Source organism: Trachemys scripta, chromosome 2, assembly GCF_013100865.1.
Source record: "Trachemys scripta elegans isolate TJP31775 chromosome 2, CAS_Tse_1.0, whole genome shotgun sequence".
Lineage (NCBI taxonomy): Eukaryota > Metazoa > Chordata > Testudines > Emydidae > Trachemys > Trachemys scripta.
This window is the reverse complement of record NC_048299.1, coordinates 105,470,345-105,494,623: the sequence shown is the minus strand read 5'-3', so window position 1 is coordinate 105,494,623 and position 24,279 is coordinate 105,470,345. Positions and strand designations below refer to the sequence as shown.

At 41.6% G+C, this 24,279-nt stretch overlaps 1 protein-coding gene across 10 annotated transcripts in view; it reads right to left on the bottom strand.

The window, feature by feature from the left end:
• The window catches only part of FHOD3 (formin homology 2 domain containing 3), a 644,613-nt gene that overhangs the window by 33,867 nt on the left and 586,467 nt on the right, over window positions 1-24,279 (bottom strand). For all 10 annotated transcript variants that reach the window (XM_034761350.1, XM_034761355.1, XM_034761352.1 and 7 more), the window contains 2 exons: window positions 11,909-12,099; window positions 10,159-10,351 (listed from right to left, as the gene is read on the bottom strand). In XM_034761350.1, the coding sequence (XP_034617241.1) occupies window positions 10,159-10,351; window positions 11,909-12,099 (384 nt within the window). The remainder of the gene's footprint in view (window positions 1-10,158; window positions 10,352-11,908; window positions 12,100-24,279) is intronic.

The following is a 24,279-nucleotide window of genomic DNA, read 5'->3' as shown; positions in this document are numbered from 1 at the left end:
TTAGTGTTGGGAAGATTAAACCTGGATGGAGTCACATTCCCCAGTTAACAGCTTCCCCATTGTTCCCTCCAGGACTCTTATTCCTGTTATTGTTTTGCCATTCCTGTTTGGTCCTTTTAACCACCTCTTTGATTTAGCTCCATTGCAAGTAACAGATCACACAAACACTCCACTCCCCATTCATGAAAAATAAATCAGATATTCCCCAGTTCTCCACACCTATATCATATGAAGTGTTCTCAGAGTGGTAACATAGGAGGGCATTTATTTATTTTATTAATATTTGTAAAATGCAAACACTGATTTCCAGGTTTTTCGATGTGTGTTTTTAAAAAATACACTGTTCCATTAATTCCCCACCCCCTGCAAGTTATTAATACATATTTTCTTATCTTATCTCCAGTTCAGTAATGATTTTTGTCTGGGATTGATACATTTTGTTCCAAAACCATTCATCATTAAATAGGAAAGCCTCATTTGTTTTGGCGCTCATCTAGTTTTCAGCACGCTCTACATGACAAGATTAGCTGTATGAGAGTGCTGAGAAGCATATTAACATTACTTTTTAAGGGTATGTTTGGTTCAGAGTGAGCTGTTTGTTTTCCTTTGGGCATAGTGGCACTGAAATGCAGCCAGACATTTTGCAGTGGGACCTCAGCAGGTATGTTCATTTTGTTATTCGCATTATGATAGATTTTTTTTTTTGCAATTCCATGGAAAACTAATTCCTCTGAAACATGGCTATGCAGAGTTCTTGTGAATAAATAAAAAAAACAGAAAACCATAGAAGCATCTTGGGAAGTAAGAGCATATCTGTATATTAATCCATACACAAAATGATGAGAAAAATAAAAGGAAGGGGAAAAATGAAGCAAAAACAAAAAGTAATCTGTGAGAGGCATTCAAAGGAAGGGAAAGGGGCAGAGGACAATGCTAAGTGCATTTTCCAGAGTAAGAAACGAATCCAGGCTTTGTGCAGGTTATTTATTATACGAAGATTAGATTGTGACATCAGGAGCATTCCAGGCTCCAGAAGACAATTTCCTTCTTGCTCCCCGATTTGCTCCAGGGAGAAGTGATTTGCTGATGACTTATATCAGCAGCAGACTACTACCTCTCACCCCACCATGCTTGCTCAGTTCCAGTAGCCAGTGTGTACTGAGAGGGACAGAATCAAAAGTCTGTCCATTTCTCTCCCACCTGCTCTGGGTGGAAGAGAGTAAGCAGTTTGTACAGCACCCATGATCCCTGTATGCCCATACCAAATCTCTGTTCCTATGTGGATGCACAGTCTGGGCCAGAATGCAGCCCTACAGTTACTAAAGATAAGAGTTAAAGTAGCAACTGAATTACTAAAATCTCCTAGATCGAAGATTAACCAGATGGGAATTTTCCTTCTTTTCTTTCTTCTTTCTTTAACGGTTAAATATATTGAGAAATGTTTTTGAATTAGGAAAATGTTAACAAAAGTAACATTACCAAACAGTACTGTAAGAATGGAGCTAGGATGCAGCTCCCCTAGCGCTCTTTGTGCATGAGCTCTGGCTTTTAAGGCTGAAAGGCTCTCCAGTTCAAATCCTAGGGATTCAACTTTTCTATCAAGTTCACATGCCATAGCACAATTTCTGGAGACCCGTTTTTTTAAAAAAAATCACTCTAGGATTCGTGCGGCGGGGATTTTGCCATATTTAAATATTATTTCTATTAAATAGAGGTTTTGGAATAGAAACACTAAGGTATTGTGCAAAAGACAGCTGCATAATTCTGGGGGACAGATTCTTTTATTATCCACTAATCGATGTGTATAACTGCATTTCTTTCCTATCTTTCCTGCTTATTTTTCAGTGAATTGTGTTGTTTCTGAAAGTGCATAACTGATATCACTAGCTAAAGGCAGACATAGGGTTATTTCTACACTGCAATCAAGGATGGGAAGAAGGGTGATTGTAGCACGTGTTGACATACCCAAGATAGAATTAATCTAGCTAGTACGAGTATTAATAGCAGCAAAGCGAAGCTATGGAAGCACAGGCTTCCACACAGGTTGTACAAGCCCACCTGGGATTCTGGGTACATATATGGGCGGCTAGTCCATGTTCAAGTCTGTGCTGCCACAGCTTCACTGCTACTGGTAGCTGAGCTAGCTAGATTAAAGCCACTTTGAGTATGTCTACATACGTTGCAATCCAGCTGCAGTGTAGTGATTGCAGTGCAGTGTTGCAGGCAATCTCCCCATGTAACTGTGACAATTCTACATTCTTCCATTTTTATTCTTTTCCCATGTAAGAAACATCTATTGGGAATTACATTAGCAATACCAAACTCATTTCACTATGAGTGACCTAGAGAAGTCAGGAGCAAAGGTCTGTATAAGTGAAAGGGTAATACAAAAATTGGGAGTCTGTTTCTCAGAACTAAAGCCCCTTCCATGTGAATAACTCCACTGAAGTCTATGGGAGTTCTGCATCCAAAAAGGTCAGCAGAATTGACCCTCCACCCTTCAAGACTGATTTTGGTTGAATGGGTTTAAAAAATAAAGGGATATGTATTTTCTTTCTAGAATCCAAAAGGTTACATTTTCTTGGTATTCATGTAAGCCACAGTGATAAGATGGGGGACTCTATCCTGGAAAGATTTGGGGTTTGCGGTGGTTATTCAGCTGAACACGAGTTCCCAGTGTGACACTGTAGCCAAAGTAACTATTGCAATCCTGGGATGCATAAACAGTGGAATCTCGAGTGGAACAAGAGTGGTTATTTTACCTCTATATTTGGCATTGGTATTACTGCTGCTGGAATACAGTGTCCAGGCTTCATGACCACAATTCAAGAAGGATATGATAAACTGGAGAGGGTTGAAAGAAAATCCACGAGAATGATTAAAGGATTAGAAAACATGCCTTATAGTAATAGACTCAAAGAGCTCAAGCTATTTAGAGAAGGTTAAGGAGATAAGGGTTGACTTGACTACACTCTACAGGTCCCTACATTGGGAGCAAATATTTAATAATGGGCTCTTCAATCTAGCAGAAAAAGATTCAACACAATCCAATGGATGGAAACTGAAGCTAGACAAATTCAGACGGGAAATAAGGCAAAAAATTAACAGTGAATGTAATTAACCATTGGAACAATTTACCAAGGGTCATGATGGATACTCCATCCCTGACAGTTTTTATCCATGATGACTCCAAGACGTCTTTCTTGAGTGGTAACAGCTAATTTAGAACCTATCATTATATATGTGTAGCTGGGATTATTTTTTCCAATGTGCATTACTGTGCACTTATCAGTGTTGAATTTCATCTGCCATTTTGTTGCCCAGTCAGCTAGTTTTGTAACTCTTCACAGTCAGCTTTGGACTTAACTATTTTGAATAACTTTTTATCATCTGCAAAATTTGAAATGAATATTCCATTACTAGGTGTATATTTACTATGCACAGCAGCCATATCTTTTCCCTTCCATGCATAGAAATATAAACTAATCAGAAAGACTAAAGTTAGCAATAATATCATGTGACTCCATGAATTTTTTGGGGGGTGGGTTTTGTTGGGATTAGATTATCTAAACATTTTACCATGTGCCACAACTGAGTGGGGGAAAATAAAAGCAGCATTACTTGACCACATTTAAATGGATAATTCCTATACATGTAGATCACAGAAAGTCCTTGATTCACCAATATGCCCACATAAGCAATCTCCTTAAACAGAGGAGTATGTGTCATGCTGGAGAGGAGCCGGTGGTTGTGGTACATGTAGGTACCAATGACATATGGAAAGGTAGGAGAGAAGTCCTGGAGGCCAAATTTAGGCTGCTAGGTACGAGATTGAACTCCAGGACCTCCATGGTGGCATTCTCTGAAATGCTTCCAGTTCCACACACAGGGCCAGGTAGACAAGCAGAACTGTAGGGTCTCAGTAGGTGGATAAGATGATGGTGTACAGAGGAGGGTTTAGATTTATTAGGAACTGGGGAACCTTTTGGAAAAGGGGGAGCCTATGCAGGAAGCATGGGCTCCACCTAAACCAAAATAGAACCAGATAGCTGGCACTGAAAGTTAAAAAAGTCGTAGAACAGTTTTTAAACTAAGGAATGGGGAAAAACTGAAAGGTACGGAGGAGCACATGGTTCGGACAGAAGATTCTCTATGTCCTAGAAAGGAGGCGAGGATGGAAGATGATAAAATATGGGTAGGATCTGATGAATAACAGTCAAATGAAAAAGAGTCCCATTCAATTACATCACGTATTGGCAGATACCTAAACAGTGACAATTTTTTAAAGTCCTTATATACAAATGCCAGAAGTCTAAGTAATAAGATGGGTGAACTTGAGTGCCTTGTATTAAGTGAGGATATTGATATAATAGGCATCACAGAAACTTGGTGGAATGAGGATAATCAGTGGGACACAGTAATACTAGGGTACAAAATATATCGGAAGGATAGAAAAGGTTGTGCTGGTGGGGGAGTGGCACTATATGTGAAAAAAAGTGTGGAGTTAAATAAAGCAAAAATCTTAAATGAACCCAACTGTACCATAAAATCTCTATCAATAGTAATTCCATGCTTGAATAATAAGAATATAGTAGTAGGGATATAGTACCAACCATCTGACCAGGAAGGTGATAGTGACTGTGAAATGCTCAGGGAGATTAGAGAGGCTATAAAAATAAAAAACTCAATAATAATGGGGGATTTCAACTATCCCTATATTGACTGTACATGCCATCTCAGGACAGGATGCAGAGATAAAGTTTCTTGACAACTTAAATGACTCCTTCTTGGAGCAGTGCATCCTGAAACTCACAAGAGGATAGGCAATTCTTGATTGAGTCCTAAGTGGATCACAGGATCTGGTCCAAGAGGTGAATATAGTTGAACCACTTGGTAATAGTGACCATAATATAATTAAATTTAACATCTCTGTGGTGTGAGGTGGGGGGGGGGGGAAACACCATAGCAGCCAACCATGATTGCATTTAATTACAGAAAAAGGAACTATACAAAAATGAGGAAGTTAGTTAAACAAATTAAAAGATACAGTCCCAAAAGCGAAATCCCTGCAAGCCGCGTGGAAACTTTTTAAAGACACCATAATAGAGGTTCAACTTAAATGTATACCCCAAATTAAAAAACGTAGTAAGAGAATCAAAAAAGTGCCACTAAGGCTAAACAACAAAGTAAAAGAAGCCATGAGAAGCAAAAAGGCATCATTTAAAAAGTGGAAGTTAAATCCTAAAATAGAAAGGAGCATAAACTCTGGCAAATGAAGTGTAAAAATATAATTAGGCAGACCAAAAAAAGAATTTGAAGAACAGCTAGCCAAAGACTCAAAAAGTAATAGCAATTTTTTGTTTGTTAAATACATCAGAAGCAGGAAGCCTGCTAAACAGATGGGGCCACTGGACAATTGAGATGCTAAAGGAGCACTCAAGGACGATAAGGCCACTGCGGAGAAACTAAATGAATTCTTTGCATCCGTCTTCATGGCTCAGGATATGAGGGAGATTGCCAAACCTAAGACATTCTTTTTAAGTGACAAATCTGAGGAACTGTCCCAGATTGAAGTGTCATTAGAGGAGGTTTTAGAACAAATTGATAAAATAAACAGTAATAAGTCAGCAGGACCTGATGGTATTCACCCAAGAGTTCTGAAAGAATTCAAATGTGAAATTGCAGAACTACTAACTGTGGTATGTAATCTATCATTCAAATCAGTTTCTCTACCAGATGACTTGAGGATAACTCATATGACACCGATTTTTAAAAAAGGCTCCAGAGGCAATCCCACCAATTACAAGGCAGTAAGCCAAACTTCAGTACCAGGCAAACTGGTTGAAACTATAGTAAAGACCAGAATTATCAGACACATAGATTAACATGATTTGTTGCGGAAGAGTCAACATGTTTTTTGTAAAGGGAAATCACGCCTCACCTATCTTAGAATTCTTTGAGAGGGTTAACAAGCATGTGGACAAGGGTGATCCAGTGGATATAGAGTACTTAGATTTTTAGAAAGCATTTGATAAGGTCCCTCATCAAAGACTCTTAAGCAAAGTAGGCTGTCTTGGGATAAGAGGGAAGGTCCTCTTATGGATCAGTAACTGGTTAAAAGACAGGAAACAAAGGGTAGGAATAAATGGTCAATTTTCAGAATGGAGAGAGGTAAATAGTGGTGTCCCCAGGGTCCGTACTGGGACCATTCAATATATTCACAAATGATCTGGAAAGAGGGGTTAACAGTGAGGTGGCAACATTTGCAGATGATACAAAACTACTCAATATAGTTAAGTCCAACGAACACAGTGAAGAGTTACAAAGGGATCTCACAAAACTGGGTGATTGGGCAACAAAAGGACAGATGAAATTCAATGTTGATAAATGCAAAGTAATGCACATTGGAAAACATAATCCCAACTACACATATAAAATGATGGGGTCTAAATTAGATGACTCAAGAAAGACATCTTGGAGTCATCATGGATAAAAACGGTCAGGGATGGAGTATCCATCATGACCCTTGGTAAATTGTTTCAATGGTTAATTAAGTTCACTGTTAATTTATGCCTTATTTCCCGACTGAATTTGTCTAGCTTCAGCTTCCATCCATTGGATTGTGTTGAATCTTTCTCTGCTATATTGAAGAGCCCTGTAGCGGGGTGGTCACCCACTCCTGCCCTGAAAGGGCTTGAAGCCAGCCCTGGGAGAGGGCTGGGGCTGCAAGCTAAAGGCTTGCTGATTGGGGAAGCAGCCACAGCAGTGCCACGCCCCAATCAGACTGCAGCTGGCCCTATAAAAGCCAGTGAAGCCAGGAGCTGAGAAGGACTCTCCCTCTAGCTCTTGAGGGAGAAGGGCCTGGCTGCCTGGGAGCTGAGAAAGAGTACCTTAAGGGGAGCTGGGCCAGGGAAAGGCCAGATGAGCTGGGGAGCTCCGGCCTGGAAAACCCCCAGGCTGCAGGCCTTATTAAGGGCCGAAAGGTACTGGGGTTGCAACAGGGCAGCCCAAGGGTAGGCAGAGGCAGCAGGTCCAAACCCTCTTGGCCAATGATGAGTGGCAATTGTACTGCAATCCGCCCCAGTGAGCGGGGGCTAGATGGTGACTGGCAGTAGCCAAAGACTGAGGCGAGGTGGGGATAGGGGTTTGGGGGTTCCCTGGGGGAGGACCCAGAGAGACCACAGAACCCTGGCAGAAGGGGCACCGGGGTCTGGGAGGGACACGGGGGCCAGAGGCAAGGCGAGACACCAGTCTGCAGAGGTCAAAGAGCTAATTCCCAGGACGACCGACAGGAGGCGCTGTATGGGTGAGTTGCCACCCCATTACAAGCCTATTATTAAATATTTGTTCCCAATGTAGGAACCTATAGACTCATTTAACAGGGATTTAGAAATTAACAACAAAAATGTGATTAATTTGACAAACATTGTGTCAGGATAAATATTTGCTTAGGATGGGTGGTTGTTGCTTTTACAACTCAAGAAAGAGATCTTGGAGACATGGTGGATAGTTCTCTGAAAACATCCACTCAATTTGCAGCGGCAGTCAAAAAGGTGAACAGAATGTTGGGAATCATTAAGAAAGGGATAGATAATAAGACAGAAAATATCATATTGTCTCTATATAAATCCATGATACACCAACATCTTGAATACTGCATGGAGATCTTGTCATCCCATCTCATCCCATCTCAAAAAAGATATATTGGAATTGGAAAAGGTTCAGAAAAGGGCAACAAAAATGATTGAGGTATGGAACAGCTTCCATATGAGTAGAGATTAATAAGACGGACATTTCATCTTGGAAAAGAGATGACTAAGGGGGGGGTATCATAGAGGTCTATAAAATCATGGTGTGGGGAAAGTGAATAAGGAAGTGCTATTTACTCCTTCTCATAACACAAGAACTAAGGGTCACCAAATGAAATTAATAGGCAGCAGGTTTAAAACAAACAAAAGAAAGTATTTCTTCAAACGCACAGTAAACCTGTGGAACTCTTTGCCAGAGGATGTTGTGAAGGCCAAGACTATGACAAGGTTCAAAAAAGAACTAGATAAGTTTATGGAGGATAGGTCCATCAATGGCTATTAACCAGGATGTGTCGGGGATGGTATCCATAGCCTCTGTTTGCCAGAAGCTGGGAATGGGCGATGCGATGGATAACTTGATGATTACCTGTTCTGTTCATTCCCTCTGAAGCACGTGGCATTGGCCACTGTCGGATAACAGGATAGTGGGCTAGATGGACCTTTGGTGTGACCCAGTATGGCCATTCTTATGTTCTTAGAGGTTCTACATTGAGAATTTTAGAGAATGCGCTTCACTCCGTTAGGCTTTCTCAGCTCATAGGATCAGCATATAATTGTGAATTAATGCTAAACATATATCCTACAACTCAGACATGGAGGATATTTGTAGCTGGGATTCTACTGATCAGATGATACTCAATTTCTCCCAAATACAAATACTATCCTGGTCTGATTATTCTTCTTCCCTGTCCTGTAACAAGCCCTTCTGGGGAAGGCCCAATCACTCACTCTCTCCTGTTTTCACATCTTCAGGAAATGGCCCACCTCCCTGGCTCAGATCTTTAGTGACTGACCACTGGCTTGTACCTACATCCTGTTCTACTGTGATAGGGTCAGCATGCAGGCCCACTTCCTCTCTCCATCTCCCTGGATATTTCTTCTGGTGAGCAGATGAATGGCCACTTTTCCCTTCTCTCACTTCCTGATGCAAAAGAACTCAAAGAAGCTCCTTCAGTCCTGTTGCTGCCACTTATCCTGGTACAGAAACGCTCCATGGTATACTGGCATAACAGGAACCCTCCCTCCCCCGCTGGCCATTATCTGAACTGGTGAAAAGCACTGATGCTACTTGGCAAATTAAATATTTAATTTGCCAATCCTTTTGGTTAGTGTCACATTTTAACTCCTCAAGAATGTTACAGAGAAATTAGGGTGCAATGCAAGTATAAAGCTTCAGTTCCCTAATACTAGACGTGAAATTTTTCATGTCTACCTTAAACCCTTTGCAAAGAATCAGAGCCCTTCCTCTACCTGGGACTAGTCCAAAAGGAAAATCTTTTGAGATAATAATGTGGCTCTAAAATTCTCTCCCAGATGAGGAAGATTTCCAAAATTTGAAAGGTTATTGCCAGGAAAGATCTACAAATGATTGTGAGTCAACAACTTAAATACAATCCCAATATGGGTCTGATGCATTTTGTTTCTTTACCTAACTTGTCTGAGCTGTTGGCCATAAAATTGTAATCAACTTTGGGTTTTTCATGCCAAAGGCAGGATATGGGTAGCTTCATATGCGATGAACCACTCATGTCTAATCGAAACTCCAGATTTGGATTTTGAGACAGCTGGAAACTTTTATTAAGTACTGGCACTTCTTAAAACTTTATTTGGACTGAGTGAAACTGCATCAGTTTAAAAGAAGATAAAAAAAATCAGAGGATCTTTAAAGAGGAAGAGAAAGTTCATCTTATTTTTACCAAAGTAGCCTGAACACAGTCAGCGAAATTTATCAGGTAACAGCTAAAGAGAATCTAAATTAGTAATCTATAATAAAATCTGAAAGAGGCCGTACTTGACTCTTATGCAATATATTTTTATCTAATTAAAAAATAGATACTATACATATAAAACACTATAATATTTAAGTTTGCAAGTCAGGACTTTCCCAAATGGGAACCTAATGTTACATACCTAAACCCGTATATAAGCACCTAAATATGTGGTCAGTAAATTGATATATGGAATGATTTGGCAGCCTAATTTTAGGGTTGTGTTATTTATATTCTTGGCCATATTCTTCAGTAAGGTGCCCTCAATTCCTACTCTATTCTTTGTTGAAAACAGACATTGTGCATGAATTTGTCCATGCAACATACGGAAGATTTTCTTTATGAACTCTTAGTCTTGTTTTGTCCAAATCCAGAAGCTGCTATGAATCCAGAAGCTTTTATAGTCAATGACAAAGAAAAACATAAAATTGATTTACCAAAGAATACAGAGTACATTATTCATAGCGGAGGGAATCCTTAAAGGAAGGTTAGTGAATGAAGCATAACATCTACAGTATGGCATTCACTAAAAAGAAAGCTTCACAAATACTTGCCACAGTGGATTTGATTTTGCCACTTACATCTGTGATCATTTTCCCCCTGGTCTTGTTTCTTTCCCTGTGGTTGGCGCGTTTCTGCTTCTGCTGCAAAACTCGTTCCCTGGTGGTGCGATACTCTAAAGCAAATTCACTAATAATTTTGCAGAACTTATTGATGTTGACTTCACGGATTGCGTAAGGAGGATGACCCATAAATAACAAAAATGCATGGAACCTAAAAACAAAATGAATTAATGACAGCTTTTAAAAATGAAAAAAAAAAAAACATTCAAAAACTTTACATTTCCAGTAAAAAAGATTCTAATTGATCCATTTATTGTCTTCTGAGCTCTCATTTTTTTTTTTTTACATGCTGTGGAACTTTCATGGATTCCTTAAACATCACTGGCATGGTTTATAATTAAAAACATAATGCAAATAAATGGCTAGTCTATGATAACTTCATCCCAACCCATTTCCCCATGCTGATATAAGAGATAAGATGTTTATGAAACTCCATTCATTTTATTTTACCAATTTGGCATGTGAATGAACAATTTCATTTCAGATATCGAAAAAAAATTATGCTTTAATTCCATTTGTTTGTATTAAGCAACTTCAAAGAGGCTGTTAAGAAGTTGGGGAAAGTCTAGACAAGAAGAATGAAGATTTACAGGCTAGCAACACAGGAAGAGAGGCATTTCTAGTTCAAAAAGAAAACCATAAAACGTTGTAACATCCAAATACTTTCAGTCTGGGGTGTTTTGAGTTCACAACTTTACTGTTGATTCAGTATTACTCACAGCTTTTTGTATTATTTGCAGCTTTGTTGCTGCTGCTTCTGTACCACATTATTCACAATGGACTGCTGAATGTATAGATCTTTGTGAATCTATTTTTATCTACTGTGTCCATGCTAATTAAAACACTCACTACAATGGAAATGAAAGATGTGATTGAATAAATAAAGTATCTTGGAGAGGCTTAGACTAATAGTTATATTATGTAATTTAAAGTAAAGAAAACACTATTCTACTTATTTTTAAATCCAACACAATATATGTGATAAACCCAGTAGGAAACTTGTAAGTTCCTGCTTTCACTGCTACTCAGCTATATTTGGGGTATTACTTATTTAGAAGGTGGAATAGAATTCATGAATGAGAAAACAGATGGGCTGAACTAACATCCCAGATCTGTACATTCACACATTTGGGCCTGTTTGAACTCCCTTTGGTAATTCTGTGTACAACTATATATTATTTCCCCATCTGCAAAATGGGGGTAATGATACCATTGTCCTTTGTAAAGCAATTTGAGATCTATGGATGAAAAGCACTACATAAGAGATAGCTATTATCATCATTATTGGGCATATTTAAATCATCTGTGTGAGTTTATGAATCTGGAAATATACTAGCAGTGGCACTTGTGTATAAATGAGCATTAGCAGATTGTACAAGATATATATAGTACTAGCTCCAGATTCAGAACTTGTTACTCAATCTTTACTATGGCAAATATATCATTAAAGACACAAGGAAATTGCCTGAGTAGGATTTCAGGATTTTACCACAGCGTGTAGTTATATGTAAGAAAATAATTGTCAGTCGTTGTTTTTCTCAGCAGAAATACAATATTCAGCTGAAGTTAGGAAATATCGGGAACAAATGAACATCTGTTATAAAGAACTCTCAACAGATATGTTGGTAAACATACGTCTTGAAACGTGGTTTGAAGCACATTGAAATAAGTAATTGAGGTTGTTCCCATCAGTGCCCTAATGCTGTACCTGTTAATTATTCTTCTGTGAACAATCTTCAGAATTATGATTCTTTCTGCACAGTCTTTAAGGAACTCAGACATTTTTTGCTTCAGCGTTGGCTTCATTTCATGCTTTGCTATAGCCTTAAGATGATCCCATGATGCTTTGCACCTTTTCTCCATCTGACATAAGTTGTCCTGAAGTTGTTCAAAGTCAACCTAAAAACAAGTGAAGACATCAGCCACTTTGATCTCAAACATCACAGCAGTAACCTTGGGTATCTGAACTGTTTCATCTTTATACAACAAGGAGGTGGGGAGGGAGATGTAGCTTCAGTGACACTGCTATATACATTAATACGGTAGTAATACTTGTCCGTGTCTCTACCCTCAGTGTAAGCATGTGAAATGTTAGAGAAATTCTGAAACAAAAAGAAATGTAACTGTGTGTGGCTGCCATATAGATGTAACATTTAAAGAAAGGATAATATCTTAATTTTCTGCTACATTTGTATAAAATGTTTTAGTAGATCTTTCTCTTTGCAGTCAACTGCACTAGGGACGATCAGAAAATTTGTGCATGCACCAAGGCAGCAAAAGGGTTTTTTCTTCTCTCTTTCTCACTACCAACTTACAGCTTTTTAATGTGTCTGACAATCACTATAATGTCTAGATGCCAATGTTTCCCCTTGGTATGTCCCTACCCCGTGCACTGTCTTGTTAAAAGACTATGTTGTATTCCAAATGGTCAGTTCGCGTGCCAGAACTTCAAGTTTTATTCAAAGGAAGTGTTATCTAGTGATCTCAGAACAAACTTGCATCTCTTGATACAAAGTATGACACTGTTAGCTTATAACACAATCTTTCTAATAGCTTTGAAAGTCTGTGTCAACACAGTTAAAATAAATTATTACATCCTCAGTAACACTTATCAGGAGAGAAGCCAATAAATTCCATAAGAAGGTGAAACAGAGGTTCTCTCTTATACATCAACCAAAAAAGGTGTTCAAATTGCAGTGGTCTACGCAAGTGATTTTGGATATGTTTATAAAAACAGGGGAGTATGCATGAACTATCCAGCCACAGTACAGCACATACACAAAGCAAATGGAAACAGCAGAAGTCTCCAACATGGTCTCCTTGACTTCCCAAGGAAGAATAAATTTATTTTCAAACAACAGTTCAAAGTAGAGATGAGCCTAAGCCATAAAATACAGATTTAGACTCAGATTCCAAACATGCCAGAGTTTGCGGATGTTTGGGTCTGGTATTTTTGGCCCATCTCTTATTGCAAAACAGAAAACAGTTCTGTATAAGGGGTTTCTTCTTGCTCGTAGGATCTGAAGGAACTGTAGCTTAGTAAATGTTATTTTCAAAGGTTTCTAACTGAATATATTCCTATGCAGTGCAGCTATTAATTTATTAATTTTAATTGCTTTTGCGATAAGAACACTGTAGTCCCACAACAGTACATACGATGTTTTAACAAAACTTAGTAATATATAATTTATCATATATAATAGGAAATTAATATAGTTATTAATTGTTCACTGTTGTTAACATGTCCGTAACCAAAATTATAATGCTAAGTACATATGTAACAAGACATTTTAAATGACCGAAGAAGGTGATACAAGCACATACAGAAAAAGGGTGAAATATTAGCCCCACTGAAATCAATGGGAGTTTTGCCATTGACTCCAGTGGGGCCAGGATTACATCCAAGGTCTTTATGCCTGAATTGCTCCAATCCACCTCCCAAAGACATAGCACAATCTCATGAGGCTTAGTGATTTCTGATTTGTATAACTGTTACATATTTCATATGTTATTTCACACTTATGTGGGCTGTGCAAATTAATTTTATCTTACAGCTTTTATATTTTACCATTACTGGTTTAAATCCGAAATCAGCCTGAACTGGAATCAGAACTCTTGGATTCGGGGAAAGTTCAGGTAAACCCAAACACTGAAACTCAGACACATCTCTGTAAGATGGACCTGAAGCAGGGTGCTGGAGGCCAGGTCTCTAATTGTGGCCATAATGCTGATTGCAAGTCAGCGTGCTGTTTGAAGGGTGTTTAGAAGCTCTCCTTTGCACTTCCTGATCCTGGTGCTATTCTGTGCGTGACTGTTACTCTTGTGTTGTGTTAGAGCAGCCTAAAGGCTTTTATAACCTATGCTAGGTTGCTAGAATCAGAAGGGACTGAAAATAGAGCTTACGATATATTTCCCCCAGTCATGATCCCTTTTCCCTACCATGCTGGCAGCAGAGAGGTCATGTGGCATAACCGTCCCAGTTCAGGCTCTACTCCATACAATTATCTTGCTTACTCTGGGGAAATCCCTCCCTGGGCAACGATTTATGGCCAGGTTATGCTGTCACTGTAACTACAATAAAGAAACTGGCTCTGGACACATACTACCTCAAAATTAGAGGAATATGGGATTGGGATCCAAACCCGTCCCAAGCCAGCCCTATCTTGAGTGTAGGTGGATCTCACTCTGAGCTTTTTATTTTTTTTAATGCATTCTTGACCTTGGTTCAAATTAAAGTTTGTTATAGATGGAATAAAGTTTTCAACTATATACAGTACCAACTGCTGAGAGTCATACTAACTGAGTTTAGCCATAAGAAATGTATTATTATTAAAAAGCTCCCTGATATAACCTGGTATTGATTTGATTCATTTTTGCTCTGACTTACAAAGTGATGAATTTTTCCTCTGCACAAGGAAATAAAAACATCCTTTGATCCATTCTGCTATTTAGAAAAGCCCTGCAGGCGAGGCAGCTGTGGGGGGTTATATTTTTGTTAGGGTATCAATGCCTATTTTAAAAAAAATCCCTCTCCAGGTCATTATTTTGACTGTTGATGACAAACATATTGCAGCTCACCATAGACTGGAAATATAAAATGCACACAGCAGTCAAAATACCAGTATCCCCATTAGAAAAAAATGGAGCCCAGAAGACTGTAGGACTCAAAATTTGGGATCACAAAGAATTTTCCAGATGGGGTGGGGAACTCCCCCAATCCCTCCTCTGCACAGTACAGGAATTTTCATTAATTTTCATCTTATGTTACAACAGCTTGCATTGAAATCAGTGAGAGTTCTGAGTTATCAGGTCTGTAGAGGTCAAAAGACAATATGTTTGGGAAAGGTTCTCTAGTTTCTAGAGAGCAGAAAGTCTAAAGAGCAATTGGCATCTTCCCCTCCACTGTGGTCCTGCAAAGAACCAATGCAGCCACAAAAGGGGTATTGCTAGCTGAGGAGTGGATGTGGATGAAGGATGTGCTAGAACCTTCACTAAAGTTTGAGGCTACCAGCCTCTGGTAGAACCTCTGAGGGAGCACAGCAGGGAAAATACCACTTGCTCTCCCATGGGGTGAACTGAGCACAGCTGCCTGTGCTGGTGCAGTAAGTGCAAATTACTGAAACTGGAAATCCAAACTAACGAGGGTAACTTACCTGTATATTCTGAACCTGACTGAGGCTAATGTCAGAAGGAGAGTTGCCAAGAGAGCATAGGTTTCAGAGGGGTAGCTGTGTTAGTCTGTATCAGCAAAAAGAACGAGGAGTACTTGTGGCACCTTAGAGACTAAGAAATTTATTTGAGCATAAGCTTTCGTGGGCTAAAACCCACTTCATCAGATGCATGCAGTGGAAAAGTATACGGCATGCATCCGATGAAGTGGGTTTTAGCCCACGAAAGCTTATGCTCAAATAAATTTCTTAGTCTCTAAGGTGCCACAAGTACTCCTCGTTCTTTTTGCTGATACAGACTAACACAGCTACCCCTCTGAAACCTATGCTCTCTTGGCAACTCTCCTTCTGACATTAGCCTCAGTCAGGTTNTTGGGCAGAGAAAAAATGACCACTCATTCAAGACAAATTCCTGAGAGTTGGTGGCCCATATTACATTAGAGTTCATAGTAATCTGTTGTACTCTCTTGCAGTACTTGTGGCACCTTAGAGACTAAGAAATTTATTTGAGCATAAGCTTTCGTGGGCTAAAACCCACTTCATCGGATGCATGCCGTATACTTTTCCACTGCATGCATCTGATGAAGTGGGTTTTAGCCCACGAAAGCTTATGCTCAAATAAATTTCTTAGTCTCTAAGGTGCCACAAGTACTGCAAGAGAGTACAACAGATTACTATGAACTCTAATGTAATATGGGCCACCAACTCTCAGGAATTTGTCTTGAATGAGTGGTCATTTTTTCTCTGCCCAAACTCTCAGAACAATTCACTAAGCCACTAGACTGGGTAGGCAGGAATACAAACATCTGAAGTTATTTAGAAAATTTGGACTCTTCTAGAAAATGAGGTCAAATGAATGTGATAGTCTACAGTATTAAAGTACCCACTGTACAACATTTCAAACCACTGGTGTGGGCTTTTTTTCAAGTAGCAAAAGTATTAGCATGCTGCTTTCTAATGGAGTGACACAAACACTGTCAACCTCACTGTCCCTTCTTTCCTGGATCTGTCCCTTGTTCTGGTCTGTTATGGTACTTCTCTTTCTTTTCTTACTGTCCACTTCTTTTATTTTCATGGTTTCTCTGCTGCTCACATTTCTCTCTGTTTTTGTCCCCTTTCCTCCCCAATACACACTAAGGGCTCAGTCTTGTGTTACAGGCACTGCCGCAGAGAAGCAGAATATCTCCAAGAGCTCTCTCCACGCAGAACAAGTTGGTTACAGCTCACCTCTTCAGGTCATGTAGCCTGCTCCCCACTGCATGCACAGCCAACTCCACTGGCTGCTGTAAAGGGAGAACAGAATGCTGGCCATGCTTTCTCCCTGACAGCTTTGGGGTGTCTTTTGCCACACAAAAACAGTCAATGTTCTCAAGGGATCACCAGTATGAACAGTACTTTGCAGCTATGAGGGAGTGTGAGACTCCTCTCCCTCTGTGCACCCATTAACAGCTGAGCCCAAATTTACCCTGAGCCACATAATCTTCTTTCTCCATACCCCATCCTTTCTCAACCAACACAGTAACACTGAGGCCTGGTCTACACTACGAGTTTAGGTCAACTTTCGCAACTTTAAATCGAATTAAGCCTGGACACATCCACACGACGAAGCCCTTTTTTTCGACTTAAAGGGCCCTTTAAACCGGTTTCTTTACTCCACCTCCAACGAGGGGATTAGCGCTAAAATCGGCCTTTGCGGGTCGGATTTGGGGCAGTGTGGACGGAATTCGATGTTATTGGCCTCCGGGAGCTATCCCACAGTGCTTCATTGTGACCGCTCTGGACAGCACTCTCAACTCAGATGCACTGACTAGGTAGACAGGAAAAGCCCCGCGAACTTCTGAATTTCATTTCCTGTTTGCCCAGCGTGGACAGCACAGGTGACCACGCAGAGCTCATCAGCACAGGTAACCATGATGGAGTCCCAGAATTGCAAAAGAGCTCCAGCGTGGACCGAACGGGAGGTACGGGATCTGCTCCCCATATGGGGAGATGAATCTGTGCTAGCTGAACTCCGTAGCAGTAAACGAAATGGCAAAATATTAGAAAGGGTCTCAAAGGCCATGAAGGACAGAGGCCATAACAGGGACGCACAGCAGTGCCGCGTGAAAATTAAGGAGCTAAGGTAAGCCTACCACAAAGCCAGAGAGGCAAGCAAACGGAAGGTCCGGGGCAGAGCTGCAAACATGCTGCTTCTACGCGGAGCTGCATGCGATGCTAGGGGGTGCAGCCACCATTACCCCAGCCATGTGCTTTGACTCCGTCACTGGAGAAACATGCAACAGGGAAGCGGGTTCGGGGTATGAGGAAGATGATGATGAAGACAATGAAGAGAGCTGACAGCAAGGAAGCGGAGAAACCGGTTTCCCCAACAGCCAGGATATGTTTATCACCCTGGATCTGGAATCAGTAACCCCCGAACTCACCAAGGCGTGTTCCCAGACCCTGAGGGCGCACAAGGGACCTCTGGTGTGTGTACCTTTGTAAATATTACACATGGTTTAAAAGCAAGCGTGTTTAATGATTAATGATTAATTTGCCCTGGCAATCGCGGCCAGTACAGCTACTGGAAAAGTCTGTTAATGTGTATGGGGATGGAGCGGAAATCCTCCAGGGACATCTCCAGAAAGCTCTCCTTCATGTACTCCCAAAGCCTTTGCAAAAGGTTTCTGGGGAGGCTGCCTTATCCCATCTGCCATGATAGGACACTTTACCACGCCAGGTCAGTAGCACATAGACTGGAATCATTGCATAACAAAGCATGGCAGGGTATGGTCCCGGTGTTTGCTGGCATGCAGACAACATCCATTCCTTATCTCTCTCTGTTATCCTTAGGAGAGTGATATCATTCATGGTCACCTGGTTGAAATGGGGTGATTTTATTAAGGGGACATTCAGAGGTGCCCGTTCCTGCTCTGCTGAACAGAAATGTTCCCCGCTGTTAGCCACGCGGTGGGGGGGAGGGGTGAAGTGATCATCCCAGAGAATTGTGTGTGTGTGTGGGGGGTAGTTGGGTTTGTGCTGCATGTTAACCCGGACACCCAGCCCCTCCTCTTACATTGCAAACCCATTTTAAATGGCCAACCCAATGGGTCCTTGGTATGGGAAATGAGGGCGCTGCTGTTTGAAACCATTCCCACATGTTATGAAGGTTAAAAAAGCCAAAAGACTGTGGCTTATCATGGCTGCCTGCAAGCCAAATTCTGTTGCCTGGCACTGCGTGAGTGATCTCTCACACCAAACCGGCAGGCCCTCAATATAAGAGGAAAAATGCGACCTTGTAACGAAAACACATGTGCTGTGTAATGTGAACAGCAAAATTTAATGTGAAAGAGTGTACCCATTGCTCTCTAAAATGTGCCTTTTTTAACCACCTCTCCCTTCTCCTGCACCAGCTGCAAATGTTTCTCTTTCGCAGAGGCTAGCGAAGATTAGAAGGAGAAAACGGCGGACTCAGGATGATATGTTCACGGAGCTCCAGATGTCCTCCCACACTGAAAGAGCACAGCAGAATGCGTGGAAGCAGTCAATGTCAGAGTGCAAAAAAGCACAATATGAACGAGAGGAGAGGTGGCGGGATGAATCGCGGGCTGAACAGAGTAAGTGGCGGGCTGAAGATGATAGGTGGCGTCAGCTTGCAGACAGAAGGCAAGAGTCGATGCTCCGTCTGCTGGAGCATCAAACTGATATGCTCCAGCGTATGGTTGAGCTGCAGGAAAGGCAGCAGGAGCAGAGACCGCCGCTACAGCCCCTGTGTAACCAACAGCCGTCCTCCCCAAGTCCCATTGCCTCCTCACCCAGACGCCCAAGAACACGGTGGGGGGCCTCCGGCCACTCAGTCACTCTACCCCAGATGATTGCCCGAGCATCGGAAGGCTGGCCTTCAATAAGTGTTAAAGTTTTAAAGTTTTAAATTGCAGTGTGTCCTTTTCCTTCCCTCCTCCCCCACCCATCCCAGGCTACCTTGGCAATTACCCCCCTAGTTGTGTGATGAATTAATAAAGAATGCATGAATGAGAAGTAACAATGACTTTATTGCCTCTGCAAGCGATGCTCGAAGGGGGGAGGGGAGGGTGGGGTGGTTGGTTTACAGAGAAGTAGAGTGAACCGGGGGCGGAGGCTTCATCAAAGAGAAACAAATAGAAGTTTAACACCGTAGCCTGGCCAGTCACAAAACTGGTTTTCAAAGCTTCTCTGATGCGCACTGCGCCCTGCTATACTCTTCTAACCGCCCTGGCATCTGGCTGCGCGTAATCAGCGGGCAGGCGATTTGCCTCAACCTCCCACCGCACCATAAATGTCTCCCCCTTTCTCTCACAGATATTGTGGAGTGCACAGCAAGCAGCAATAACAATGGGGATATTGGTTTTGCTGAGGTCTATCCGAGTCAGTAAACTGCGCCAGTGCACTTTTAAATGTCCAAATGCACATTCCACCACCATTCGGCACTTGCTCAGCCTATAGTTGAACAGGTCCTGACTACTGTCCAGGTTGCCTGTGTATGGCTTCATGAGCCGTGGCATTAAGGGGTAGGCTGGGTCCCCAAGGATAACGATAGGCATTTCAACATCCCCAACAGTTATTTTCTGGTCCGGGAAGAAAGTCCCTTCCTCCAGCTTTCGAAACAGAGCAGAGTGCCTGAAGACGCGAGCATCATGTACCTTTCCCAGCCATCCCACGTTGATGTTGGTGAAACGTCCCTTGTGATCCACCAGGGCTTGCAGCAGCATTGAAAAGTACCCCTTGCGGTTTATGTACTCGGTGGCTTGGTGCTCCGATGCCAAGATAGGGATATGGGTTCTGTCTATCGCCCAACCACAGTTTGGGAATCTGATTGCAGCAAAGCCATCCACTATGACCTGTATGTTTCCCAGAGTCACTACCCTTGATATCACCAGGTCTTTGATTGCCCTGGCAACTTGGATCACAGCAGCTCCCACAGTAGATTTGCCCACTCCAAATGATTCCCGACTGACCGGTAGCTGTTTGGCGTTGCAAGCTTCCACAGGGCTATCGCCACTCGCTTCTCAACTGTGAGGGCTGCTCTCATCCTGGTATTCTGGCGCTTCAGGGCAGGGGAAAGCAAGTCACAAAGTTCCATGAAAGTGCCCTTACGCATGCAAAAGTTTTGCAGCCACTAGGAATTGTCCCACACCTGCAACACGATGCGGTCCCACCAGTCTGTGCTTGTTTCCCAGGCCCAGAATCAGTGTTCCATGCCATGAACCTGCCCCAGTAATATCATGACTTGCACATTGCTGGGGCCTGTACTTTGTGAGAGGTCTATGTCCATGTGAATTTCCTCATCACTCTCATCGCCGCGCTGCAATCGCCTCCTCGGCTGGTCCTGGTTTTGCTTTTGCGTGTCCTGGCTCTGCATATACTCCAGGACAATGCGCGTGGTGTTCATAGTGCTCATAATTGCTGCGGGGTCCATGTTCCCAGTGCTATGGCGTCTGGTCTGAAAAAAGGCGCAAAACTAGTGTCTGACGGAGGGAGGGAAGGACGACTGACGACATGGCGTACAGGTACAGGGAATTAAAATCAACAAAGATGGCTGTGCATCAGGGAGAAACACAAACAACTGTCACACAGAATGGCCCCCACAAAAATTGAACTCAAAACCCTGGGTTTAGCAGGCCGTTGATTTCACGGAGGGAGGGGGAAGCAAATGAATACAGAACAAATCTGGTCCATCTATTTTTTACATCTTAAGCTGGCAGCAGACGGTGCAGCATGACTGATAGCCATCGACATCTTCTGGGTGCTTGGCAGAAAATGATGTACTACGACTGATAGCCATCATCGTCAAGAATCAGATGCCCAGAGTGGAAAGTTTGGTGCACTATTTCTTAGAGGAATCTGCTGAAGAACTTTCCCGGGTGCCTCTGATTGAACTCACTGAGGAGTACGATGACGACGGATATCAATTGTAATACACCATCCACTGCCAAAAGGCAAGGAGTTGCTGCTGTGTAGCAATGCAGCTCCATGTCTGCCAGCACCCAGATAGCCGATGACAGCTACCAGTCATACTGCACTGTCTACTGCCGAAAGGCAATTAGCTGCTGCTGTGTAGCAATGCAGTACCACGTCTGCCAGCACCCAGATGACATATGGTGACGGTGAGCTGAGCTGAGCTGAGCGGGCTCCATGCTTGCTGTGGTATGTTGTCTGCACAGGTAACCCAGGTAAAAAGGCGCGAATCGATTGTCTGCCGTTGCTCTGATGGAGGGGGAGGGCCCTGACGACATGTACCCAGAACCCCCTGTGACACTGTTTTTGCATCATCAGGCATTGGGATCTCAACACAGAATTCCAATGGGCGGCGGAGACTGCGGGAACTGCGGGATAGCTACCCACAGTGCAACGCTCCGGAAGTCGACACTAGCCTCAGTACTGTGGATGCGGTCCGCTGACTTAATGCACTTAGAGCATTTTATGTGGGGACACACACAATCGACTGTATAAAACCGATATCTATAAAACCGGCTTCTATAAATTCGACCTAATTTCGTAATGTGGACATACCCTTAGACTCACACATTCACACAAGGTAGCACTGAACAGGGTAAACCTTTCTCCTCCAATGAGGGAGCACTAACCAATGTGCTGAGTTGCTGTGCCAATCAACTCCATTTAGGCCAACTATCAGTAACATCAGAAAGTGAATGGGGTGCACAGAGTATGCACGCTAACAGAATAGGCCTCTCTACCACTTTCTTCCTGCACACCATTGCTCATTACTACTTTCCAAATGCATGGAAGATGAAAGGACCATCTAATTCCCTTCATCATCTGTAAAACAAGGTTTCCAGTAAAAGTTTAAATTCCGAAGGATGGCAGTGAAGTTTGGATACTTCAGTAATCATTGGCAACATCCAGCTCTATATCACAGATAAGGAACAAAAGAGTCAAGCAACTAGCCTGAGGGCACAGTGTGACTAAACCCAAGATCCACTAAGCACTTTGTATGTTACTCTGACCTGCCCCATACTGAGCATACTAATCTTTATGCATACAGAATGGAATTTCCTTAAATAGTGTATGCCAGTGGTTCTCAAACTTTTGTACTGGTGACCCCTTTCACATAACAAGCCTCTGAGTGCGACTCCCCTTATAAATTTAAAACACTTTTTTATATATTTAACACCATTATAAATGCTGGAGGCAAAGCAGGGTTTGGGGTGGAGGTTGACAGCTCACGACCACCCATGTAATAACCTCATGACCCCCTGAGGGGTCCCGACCCCCAGTTTGAGAACCCCTGGTGTATTCAGTGTTGTTGTAGCCATGTCGGTCCCAGGACATTAGAGACACAAAGTGGATGAGGTAATATCTTTTTACAGACTAACTTCTGTTGGTGAGAGAGACGAGACAGACCAACAGAAGTTGGTCCAATAAAAATCTCACCCACCCTATTTTAAATAGTGATATTTATATATTATATATTTTGTCAAAAATAACTGCATTATACTTTTTCAGTTAGGGATGTACAATTCCTTTTTCACTTTTTAATGCCATCTTTAAGAAACTTACTATCACTCTGTGGACTCTTGTAATGCACAAGGAAGGTTAACGGGAGGTACAGCTCACTGGAGCACAACTTTCCTTATTTATAAACAGCAGATTCCATTGAAAACAGGGATCCAAAGGCATTGAAAAGGTTCAGATGTTAACTTCTCTTCACTGACAACTCTAATAAACCATTGACATAAGAAAGCTGTCTTGTATCTTTACTGACAACAATGGACTAGATTCTCTGGTGCTCTTTACCTTGTGTAGTTATTTATATGCGTAATAATTGTAAACTACTAAATCAGAAAAGTAACAATTTGCATCTTTTTTACCCTTATGGAATGGACTATACAAGATGAAGCTCAACTGAGCAACTGACCAAAGGTTTGTACAGTGCTTTGGAGATGCAAAACTACATATGTGCTCAGCAATATTATTATATTTGACGCATTCTTACTCCATTTTGCGGTTAGTATTTGCTTGGTGTCAGGTGTTATCAAATAACTGAATTACATCCCAAGGAGGTGTAAGATGATAAAGGCGCATACTGTAATTTGGGGTCAGAATTAACAAGATTAAAAAGGGAATTGAGACAGAGAGAGTTATAAATGAGGATTGTTTACAAGTACAGTACACATATCACAATGTATAAAATACCATATTACTTCCCTGTGAGCTAGTCAGTTCATACTGTGTTCCCAAGGGAGGCAGGGCAGGGTGAGATTCCTAGTCACCATTTATATGTCATCTTATTGCCAACATTTTGTTAAAAAAAATGAAGTTACACAATGGTAGAGAGAGATGATTAATTTTCTTATTGTTGAAAGGAAACAGGAACAGTACCTGCTTCCAGCTGGAAGACAGCACTGTGATTAACATGGCATTTAGGTGGATTTCACATAAAATTGTGGTTCCACGAGACTACTGAAAAGGTAGTCCTGAGAGAAGCTCTGCTGTAACAGTATTTTATAATTATGCTGCACTGTATAAAGAAAAGAGAAAGATGGTAATTTCAAATTATCATTATAGCTTCAAGATACCCCCTTCTGCACCGTGTGCTACACATATCAATCAACTCTATTCTTCTATTCCAATTAAACCATTTTCTTGGTCAAGTTAAACACTGCCATAATGTGCACAACTCCTCAGACGTTAAAGATATTGCACCTGCTTATGCTTGTAGTGAATTTGTTCCCCTGCAGTTACTTGGATATTTTGAGCAGGGCTGACAACCCCAAATCCAGGCCTGAGGTAAAAATAAAATGGAAGGAAGCTGACAAAATAAATTCAAATTGAGTAGCAGCATTGAAGTTTCCTGAACATGCCTGAAAAACTCAGATTGAGAATTAAATAATTTATTACCAAGATCACTGGAAGGTATTCTGAGTCTTTTTGA